The 10,410-nt window shown below is 39.8% G+C and overlaps 1 protein-coding gene across 1 annotated transcript; it reads left to right on the top strand.

The window, feature by feature from the left end:
• Positions 1-30: 30 nt before the first annotated feature.
• Positions 31-10,159, top strand: smarcd2 (SWI/SNF related, matrix associated, actin dependent regulator of chromatin, subfamily d, member 2). The gene is made up of 13 exons (XM_054769118.1): positions 31-723; positions 1,330-1,547; positions 2,339-2,381; positions 2,472-2,594; positions 2,933-3,052; positions 5,483-5,578; positions 7,855-7,956; positions 8,063-8,224; positions 8,501-8,598; positions 8,686-8,821; positions 8,895-9,017; positions 9,330-9,431; positions 9,502-10,159. Exons 1-13 carry the CDS (start codon positions 571-573, stop codon positions 9,553-9,555), a joined length of 1,530 nt encoding a protein of 509 aa, XP_054625093.1. The 5' UTR covers positions 31-570; the 3' UTR covers positions 9,556-10,159.
• The last annotated feature ends 251 nt before the right edge of the window (positions 10,160-10,410 follow it).

Here is a 10,410-nt window from a genome sequence, read left to right as displayed (position 1 = left end):
TTCAACTGCTCTCCCTAAACACGGAATTATGTACAGTCTTGGTTAAAAAGAAGAGTCTGTGGATATATCAATAGAGCATAACAAGTAATTGTTTTACTAACGTTATTGTCACCATTTTCACGACAAATATAAGAAATGTAGTGTGATTGATAGCGTCAGTTAACGCACCAGTCACAGTTGGAACTCAAACTGGTAAGACTTAACTGAAGGCAACATTCGTATGTGGCGTTGACTAGAAAACTAGTCCGTGTTCACTTAAAGGACTGCCCCAACTTTGACGTGTGTTTTCCTCCTGACTTTTTTAATGACACACATGGTTATTAACTAGCTGAAGATGTTCACTTCATCTTGGAATCGCGTGGGAAGTTTAACAGAAGCCACAAGTTGTTGTTTGGACAAGAACAAGTACTTGTAAGCAAAAGCCCGAAACGAGCTAACAAACATTTAAGCTAGCTCTTTGTTGACTGCCAACTGTCAAAACTTCCGTCAAAAAACGTCAACTTCACGACTTTTAATAGCCGCTAAAAACGCTACATTTTTTTCTTAAATCGGCGTTTCTGCAACTGTGAGATGACAGCAAAAGGAGGATTCACCGGACCACCGATGAACCCGAGCGTGAACCCCATGAATATTGGACACGCTGCCGGCTTGAGGATGCCCGGAATGCCGCAAACTCCTGGAGGGTTCCCCCGCTCCATGACCGGCGCACCCCAGTACCCCCAGGTCGGTCTTCTGCTTACTTTAATGTAGACGACACTGAAAAACTGTACAAATATCTCATATATAAACCTGAACGAGAACAAACAATGGTGACTCCTATATAAGGAGTGTACAGTGCTTCCGCGTTTGATAGCTGACTACCACTCAGTAGCAATTCAGTAGAATACAACTTTTTACTCGACCAGTCCAGGGTGTACCCCGCCTCTCGCCTGTAGTCAGCTGGGATAGGCGCCAGCATACCCCCGCGACCCTAGTGAGGGCAAGCGGCATAGAAGATTGATGTATGGACAAGTTTTTTACTGTCATTTACTTATTTTAAGTATTTTAAATTAATGAAATTATTTTGCTGAAAAGTAAATTTCTTACTAACACTACAGTATATCAGCTGGAAGACATATGTCAAAAGCAATAGCCTTCTCCAACCATTATTTGTTAACATTAACACTTAGACATTATTTTAGACTTAGACATTTTCCCACAAGGGAAATTGCTTGGTTGCAGTAAGACAATAGTAGAGGAAAAAAGAAAAACACAGTCATATAAAATGCAATACAATATAGTCTGATAATGTAATTGTGTGCCTAGTTTAACCCCACTTTGTTTCCCTAGCGTCCAGGGATGACACTGAACAGAGTTGGCGGCCACATGGGGTCAATGGGTGGTCAGCTCCCAGGTCCCTCTTATGGTGCTGGCGGTGGCGTCGGCATGCCCATGCGCCCGAGCATGGGGCCTCCATCCTTGGATGTGTCTCGGAAGCGGTTATTTCATCACCACCACCACCACCATCAACAACAACAGCAGCAGCAAGAGGCACTTGGCAGAAGAGGGTAAAGAATGGGGAAGTGAGAGTGTTTGTGTGATGAAAGAAGACTGATTGGCCAAGTAAGGGAGTGGCATTAGACTAGTGGGTGTATGCAACCAGTGGCGCTAATTATTGAGTTATGAGGAAAAGGAAAACAGGTTAAAATATGTTTTTGTTAAGATGCTGTGGATTCATGGGTACTTCTTTGCTCCTCACATCCTAGGATGTAAAAAAAAAACAAAACAATACGTTTAGGCTCTCATATGTAGCAATCATGACTGCTTAGCCTAGCCTGACAAGCAGAATACACACCCCGCATTTACGAGTGTGTTATTCCAATGCAGTGTGTTTGTCAAATGCTAAACACAGCTCCGACCACACAGACACGAGGCTCACGGCATTGTAGCATCCCGTGACTGGACGCTCGGCGGGTATTTTTGACTTCAAACCAAGCTCAGTGACGCCACGGTCATAACTGTGGCGAGCCTTGAGGTGAGGCCGTGGTTGCGGTCTCATTGTCCACAATGAAGTTCTTTCATGGTCTGCAGAACGCCCGAAGCAACTCCCCTGATTCTTCTTAAAAAAGCGCTTGAATGGATTCATAATGAGGTTGAACTGTGTCATTCGGTTAAGAACAACAAATGGGCCCTTTGAGATGGAGCATGGAGCTGGTGGAGAGATATTTGATGAATAATTGCTCATCAACTATTTCTTTAGGCAGGTTTGGAGTGAACTTGTTTCTTGTCTCTATAAGTTAATCATAATTTCGTGAGCAGTTGGCATTGATGCTCATGTGATGTTTTTGCTGTCCTTTAGGGCAAAAAGACGTAAGATGGCAGACAAGGTTCTCCCACAGAGAGTAAGAGCTTTCATCTCTTGAAACATTAACATACAAGGGATTATTATGGGTTTGATCAACGGCCTATTCCACAAACTGTCGATTTGATAGATCAGAGACCTGGTCCCAGAGTCCCAGGCCTACATGGACCTCTTGGCTTTTGAGAGGAAACTGGACCAGACCATCGCCCGTAAACGTATGGAGATACAGGAGGCTATCAAGAAGCCCATAATGGTACATGACATCACATAACAACAATAATTGAAAGAAACCTAAATCACTCCCCTGTGGTGCACCACCATTTCATTATGTTTATATTCCATTTTGTGTTTTACTGTCAATACTCGGGCCATTTAGCCCTATGATCTAGGTAGAATATTAGAAACAGCTCTCTAAAGAGCACTTTGCAGTTCTGTGCTGTTGCAAATGATCTTAATACCCATGTGACAGTGTCAATTGTGCAGATGTAACTGAATAATCTGCTTTTAATTTTTCTCGTTTCATTCTTGATTTAGGAGCCCTTTCCGTCAGATTGTCTTTAAAGTTCTGCTTGTGTCTTTCCAACAATGCAGCAAAAACGCAAGCTGAGGATCTACATTTCCAACACGTACACCCCTTGCAAGCCTGAGGGTGAGGAGGCAGAGAAGGTGTCCTCCTGGGAATTGAGAGTGGAAGGAAAACTTCTGGAGGAAGTAAGCATATTATATACAAGTACTTTCAGGCCAGTGTGTATTAGAAGCACTTTTATAATACAGTGGTGGCTTGGTTAACATCATTAATCTGTTCCAGAAGGGCCGATTCAAACCAAAATTACCAATAACCAAAGCAAATTTTCCCAAAGAAAATAATGTAAATCCAATTAATCTGTTGGCGGCACCCAAAAATGTTAACACAAAAAGCACATTTTATAGACAATAATTATAGTTTAACACAAAATAATGCAAAAATAATGACAAAAGAATGGACAACTGAACATTTAACATCACTTTTACATAGTTTTGCATAGAGGGATGGGGACAAGAGGAGATTATGCTTGGATGGCAATCCTTGATATTTATTTATTTATTTATTTATTTTATAAAAAAAAAAAATTTAAACAGTTTTTTCACTCATGCCACAAAAATCTATGCGGAGAGGTCTGTTAAAGACTTTTTAACACTTTTAAACTTTTTTTTACATTCAAAAAACAATGCTACAAACGTGAACATTTAATCATTTTACCTGTAGTGGACACCCTTGGAAAAAAATAGTGCTGCTGTCACATTTGACTAATGTAAAATCCATAAAGGCACCGCAAACACACCCCAACCTATGTGCAAACAATGTGGGCGGTGTGTATCAAAGCGTGCCTCTGCGTGTCTCATTCACATGAATGGGTTAACTTTTCCACCACCCCTTGGAGCAAGTCGGGGAAATTCTCAAGTAGGTCTCTTGCAAATAATGGAATTAATGAAGCTAACTGTAATGCCCGCGTGACACCAAGCGGGAAAGGGCGGGAACGAATAATGCCACCACTGCTTCACGGATGCGAAAGTGGTGGTGACAATACATACTCATGTGGGAACAATGCGAGTTGCGCATACTATTGTTGTGCACTAGATGTAAACTTGACAAGGTGTAAATACATTAAGTCGTGCGGGAGCGTGGTCATTTCGTGCCAACACAGCGCTCATAGCTCTGAAATGATGACGGTTCTCGTTAAGATGTAAAATTCAGAGGTTTTGCTTGCTCCTTGTCTCGGTATGGAGCATTGCCTTTCTCTTTTTTGAGGTCACTGTGTTTGGAACGCCGTGTCTCTCTCTACAACTCTTATATAAATAAACTCTGTTGCCTGCGTCCCACAATACATTGCACGATTACATGCAAGTATTGCAAGATTTTGTCTTGGACACGCGATCCAAATGGTGGCATAAACAAACCAGGTGGTATTGCGGATGCTAAATGAGCGGGTGAACGCAAGCCAAGGCAAAATTTTTGCAAAAAATTTGGATGTTAACCGAAAAACGTGCTAACTGGGGCGGATGTTAACCGAGGTAAGACTGTATATACTTTATAATTTTGGTTAAGTAAGATGTGAGCTGTTCTCTGATTTGCTCATTCAGGGTTGCACTTGCTACACGGACTTAAGACCATGCAGATGTGTATTTGAGACACTTCTAAAAGGAGTCATTTTGATTAAGTGAGATGTGAGCTGTCTACTGAGACGCCATTTTATGTTTGCACTTGCTGAAGGGCCGTGAGATCATGCTGGTGTGTATTACAGACACTTTTTAAAGGTGTCATTAAGATTTAAGTGAAAAGTGAACTGTTTACTGAGATGTCTATTCAGGTTTGCACTTGCTGGGGGGCCGTGAGATCATGCCAATGGTTATTACAGGTACTTTTATAGAGTGTCACTTTGATTAAGTAAAATGTTTTCCGATACGCCCAATTAGGTAAGCACTTGCTGCACAGCCATGTCGATGTGTCTTTTTTGATAATTCAGTTATTTATTTTTTAACTCACATAATGGTTTGTCTCAACAGTAAAACCACTTAAAAATCCAAGACCACTGGCTTCTGACTTCTGGAGGAAGTAAGCGGATGATATTGGAGTCTTTCTTAGTGTTCACTCCCGAAGTATTTTCAGGCTCTATTGTTGCTCCTCTTCTCGGTCACTTTAGCGGCAGTTGGCTCCAACTACGCATCCAGATGTGTGTTCACAGCACTCCCCATTCCGCCCCACAACTGCTGACACACAGGCTCTCGTGCCCGTTTGAAGACGGGAATTGAAACCACAGGCTGTTACATACCGCAAGGCTGACATGCCTCTCCTCCCTCCATCAATCCCAGCACGACTGCTGGTGTCATCTGGGGCCACATAAAGGGGATGTTCAGGCTTGTGGGAGACTTTTTTTTTTTTTTTTTTTTTTTTTTTTTTGTGTGCTGACAGAGAGAAGGATGTTGGAGAAGAAGTGAAAGAGGTCATGTTGTGCAAACGGGGCTGGGAAGGGTGCAGGCGTGCAACCGCGTTTGCTGTTTGTCTACAGTTTTGGTGCTTCATCACCCCTCAATTTGCTCAGAGCACAACAATGCAGATGTTTGCTGTCTTCATGTTCTATTTTACCCACAATGTGTTCCCAGCCTGGCAAACAGAAGAGGAAGTTCTCATCTTTCTTCAAGAGCCTGGTCATCGAGCTCGATAAGGAGCTTTATGGACCCGACAACCACTTGGTGGAGGTATGACTTCAGTTCACAAGCATTTGTTCTTTTTGTTTTTTACTTTTACACCCAGGAATCAAACACGTGCACAGCAGTGCTGTTCACCAACAGCCACAGAAAGTCCTGGAAGCAATGAATCTTTTTTGGCACAGGATTTGTTTGACATGGTTCAGGGTCAGTGCTGCTGAGTGAGAGAGAACAACACATAGACAAGGTTAAACCAGCCCTTTTTAAATTGCTTTCTCTCCTATTTTTATGCTTCCTCTCCTATTTTTATTGTAATCTAGTCTCTATATTCAAAAACTTGCTTCACCGTCGTCAAAATATGTTCAAATGATACAGTCTTAAAGTTGTACAGTCAAATTTTGGGGGGTTTGGAGGTGTAATTTAGCATGGCCATTTGATTCATTTTGAATAAACTGACTGTCAGGACACTTGGTACCATATTTTCCCGACTATAAGTCACACTTTTTTTCATGGTTTGGCTGGTCCTGCCACTTGTACTCCGGAGCGACGTATAGTCCGGAAAATACAGTAATTGTTGCCACTTACAAATGTATTGTTATTATTTATACAATAGAGCCCTCCTACTTGTGGCGGTTACATTCAACGCACCCAAATAGCCCTAAACCTCTATTTTTGATACTCTAACCAGGGGTGTCCAAAGTGCAGCCATCGGCTATTCTTTTATTGGTTCGCACATTCTAAAAATATAATTGAAAAGGAAACATAAAAATAAAAAGCAACAGTAATTTTTCAAGAATGTCAAAATATTATGACAAAAAACTTGTAATCACACAAAAAAAGTCATAATTTTTTGAGAAAAGCATCGTAATATAAGAAAAAATAACATATTTTAGTATTATAAAGTTGAAATTTAAGAGAAAAAAAAACAAAACAAAATAAAATTGTAATTTTGGAAAATTACGTTGGGGAAAAGTTACAATATGGGAAAATGTCATATAATAAATATATAAAAAATAATGGAATAAAAAGAAAATGTACAAAGATTATATAAGAAGAAATTAGAAATATTTGGAAAAAACAGCAAAATTGGGGGCAAGAAGAGCAACGATCCATCATCATACTAATAATATGCTTTTTCACTTGTATCACAAAGCTGAGATGCATTTTTTTTTCTTGAAATATATGTAACTTCTTAGAATATTTACATGTGTTGGTTTACAACACCAAAATGGCCATTGCATCCTTTCATTTTTCAGTATGTGGTCTTTGGTGTAAAAAGTTTAGAAGCACCTGCTTTAAATCCTATAATATTCCTCTCACACTTATTAAATACATTTTAAATTCTGTTTTACACATTAAGAGACAATTACAGGCATACATTTTACAGTATTGTACTTACAAAACATACCGTTACACAACATGGCATTTTGTCAAAGCATCTTCCTGCTGCAAAATGTTAAGTGAATTGACTTGTGAGAGAGCACCCTCTGCTGGATTCATGGCTGCAGCACTGTTTTTTTCCCTGCAGATAGCGCCATCACACCTTTTGCTATTTAAGTTATTTAAAAAAAATTACAATTTCGAATTTAAAAGCAGAGAAGTGAAATCTGCAAATATGTTGAGAGCGAATGCTGTAGGAAGGGCAGAAACTACTAAGGAAAGTGTGTTTTTACACATGGATGGATGCATGGTTTTATGTCTTCCTCTTCTTTATTTTGTGAACCAGTCGAGAATTAATAGCGTCTCAGCTGGTTGTAACCACGTACTGCATTCTTGAAGCAATTCATCAACAATCCACACAAAAGGAAGAAGTCTAAACAAATTTAGTCCACTCAAAATTAAAACTCATTATTACATTGACGAATATGTTTTTGTGGTTTAATAGTTTAACACACAGTACCAGTCAAAAGTTTGCTATTGCATGCTATTAAATGAGAATGTACAGAAAAATGTACTGAATGTACTGAAAAACTTAAAACTGGATATGTACATTGTATGAAAACATTTTTTTGTTTGGTATCACTAGCAGCTTGTTGGGCCACTATTTTTTATTTCTTTAAATTAGGGACAGTACATATTAACCAACATATACATGATATGTAAATATGCCAGACTATAGGTTAATTTTCATCTGTTGTCTCTGGACAGGTTGATGTTAAACGCAGTAAGATGCAGTTAAAACACTTTCAATGCAATAAAACACTTAAAACACGTGTTGAACACACTTCAAACAAGATAAGCGTTATACAACAATTATACAATTATTCTGAACAGTAGCTATCTGTACATACTGAATGATACTAAAAATGTTTACTTTAATGTTTCAGTGGCACAGAATGCCCACCACTCAGGAGACTGACGGTTTCCAGGTGAAAAGACCCGGTGACGTGAACGTCAAATGCACCCTTCTGCTCATGCTTGACCACCAGGTGTGTGTGTGTGTGTGTGTGTGTACAGGCGCGCACTTAGCACCTCCTCTCTGTTATCATTTAAAAGAAAAAAAAAGATATTTTTTCTCCTTCTTTGCTGGCACAGCCTCCTCAGTACAAACTGGATCTACGACTAGCTCGTCTGCTTGGCGTGCACACGCAGACGCGGTCCAGCATCATGCAGGCTCTTTGGCTCTACATCAAGAACAACAAGCTGCAAGATAGTCATGAGAAGGAGTACATCAACTGCAATCGCTACTTTAGACAAGTATTACTTCACTGTTTCACTAAAGTGACTACACCAGTGCTCACATAACAGCAACCATTTTGGTAGATCTTCTCAAGGATGTAAGGAGTTGTCAGTGTACAGCTTTTATAGAAATATAGCCATTATTGTCCAAATACCAATATATAAGGTGTACACTGACTACTATAAAGTAAATCAAGTTTCACTCATAGTATTGTCCCTTGAGAAGATATACTGTAATAAGAATGGTTTGTGTTGTTACATACTTCAACAATAAATCTGCTTTTTACACAACAGATTTTCAGCTGCTCTCGCATGAGGTTCTGTGAGATTCCTATGAAGCTGGCTGGGCTTCTCCAGCACCCTGACCCCATTGTTATTAATCACATGATCAGGTAGCTTTTGTTTTTTTATTTTATGGGGTGTAATCCCTTTCCCATCAATGCAGTCCCTTTTTTGTGTGTCTGTTTACCCTTGAGCAGCGTGGACCCCAATGACCAGAAGAAGACGGCATGCTACGACATCGATGTGGAGGTGGACGACCCTCTGAAGGCCCAAATGAGCAGCTTCTTGTCCTCTACGACCAACCAGCAGGAAATCGCCGCATTGGAGATGAAGGTTTGCTCCCTTTTTGCGTAATGAACAAGAATAGTAGTATTTGTGTGCCACTTTGACACCTATTTGGCTGCAGATACACGAGACGATCGAGTACATCAACCAGCTGAAGACAGAGAGAGACTTCATGTTGAGCTTCAGCAACAACCCTCAGGACTTCATCCAGGACTGGCTCAAGTCTCAGTGCAGAGATCTGAAGGTGAATGCAACATAACGGTGTTTTTATAACAGTACGTCTTGTTAAGGGACAATACCATAGAAATAAAAGATGGGTATATGTTAGAGTAGTCTGTGTACAGCTTGTATTGCAGTATAAATTTACTGTCCACTAAAAATGACTCAACACACCTCTGTTATTGTCTAAATAGCTAGCAACACAAGGTGGTGTTAGTGTCATGGTTGCATTAGTGCTAAAGGAGCTGTGGTTCATTGAGGGGAAACATCAATTCCAACATGTGCGATTATTATGTATTTCCCAAACCATAATACCATTTCCCCCCCCCCCCACTAGTTGATGACAGACGTGACGGGGAATCCAGAGGAGGAGAGAAGGACTGAGTTCTACCAGGCGCCATGGATGCCTGAGGCAGTAGGCAGATACATCTACTTCAAAGTATGTCAACATAGAAAGACAATGCACTCTTGATGAGAGAAGCAAATGACAGACTAATGTTTGTATACAGGTGCAGCAGAAGAAACAAGAGTTGGAGCAGGTTCTAGGGATCAGACTCAGCTAAACACATCTCCACAGTGGTGTCACAATCATTGATCCAGTTTACATGTACATTCCTATTCTAGCTTCTGAATGCAAGTATCCTGCACCAAAGCCATTTCAAATGTCGTAATGTTCTTTTTTTGCCCTGTATTGAGCCTCTTCTGCAATATCGTGTTTATGGTACAATGCTTTTAGCGTCGGTGCTGGCTGGGCCTCTCTTACTAGCACTCTTAATTTGAAAGGGTGTCTGTTGATCTATTGTATGTTTGAAAGTCATATCATTTTGTTATGTGCTAATACTTTCTGCACACTTTGAAGCCATGGCAGAATTTTTTTATGGTAGGATATTTTTATGTAGAACAATATATGTTTTGCATGCAAAATAATACTTTTTTCAGGGGAATGGTTTGTCTTTTTTTTTTTTTTTACATACTGAATATTTGCATGTTGTTATAATGTTGCGTCTGACAATCTGTGATTTTTTTCTTGTTGCAAGTGGGTTAATTACTTTCTACGTTGCATATTTGCTAAATTGTTTGGTACAGAAGGCACTTAGAATTTGATAACATCCAAAAAGTAGCAACATTTATCTTTTATACATTTGGAATATTTTGTACAATAAACATACTGACAAATGCACATACTTTTTAGTGTCTTTTGTAAATGGTATGGGAGGTGAGATTATGCATTGTGCATGTTTGGACTAGCCTGAGTCCTCAGGGGCTTTCAGTGAGCACTTTAAACTGGTGTGGCTGGTCCTGCTTTGCCCCACACATTACGATTACTCTTCTAATAATTAAATATATGAGCACACTCTAAGTGACATAATTTGCAAACTTAAAATTGTGCAAACATTGCTATAAAGTTTATTAGAATC

The sequence above is a fragment of the Dunckerocampus dactyliophorus genome, chromosome 2 (genome assembly GCF_027744805.1).
Source record: "Dunckerocampus dactyliophorus isolate RoL2022-P2 chromosome 2, RoL_Ddac_1.1, whole genome shotgun sequence".
Classification (NCBI taxonomy): domain Eukaryota; kingdom Metazoa; phylum Chordata; class Actinopteri; order Syngnathiformes; family Syngnathidae; genus Dunckerocampus; species Dunckerocampus dactyliophorus.
Note: the sequence above shows the minus strand (reverse complement) of the source record. Positions and strands in the feature narration are given on the sequence as shown.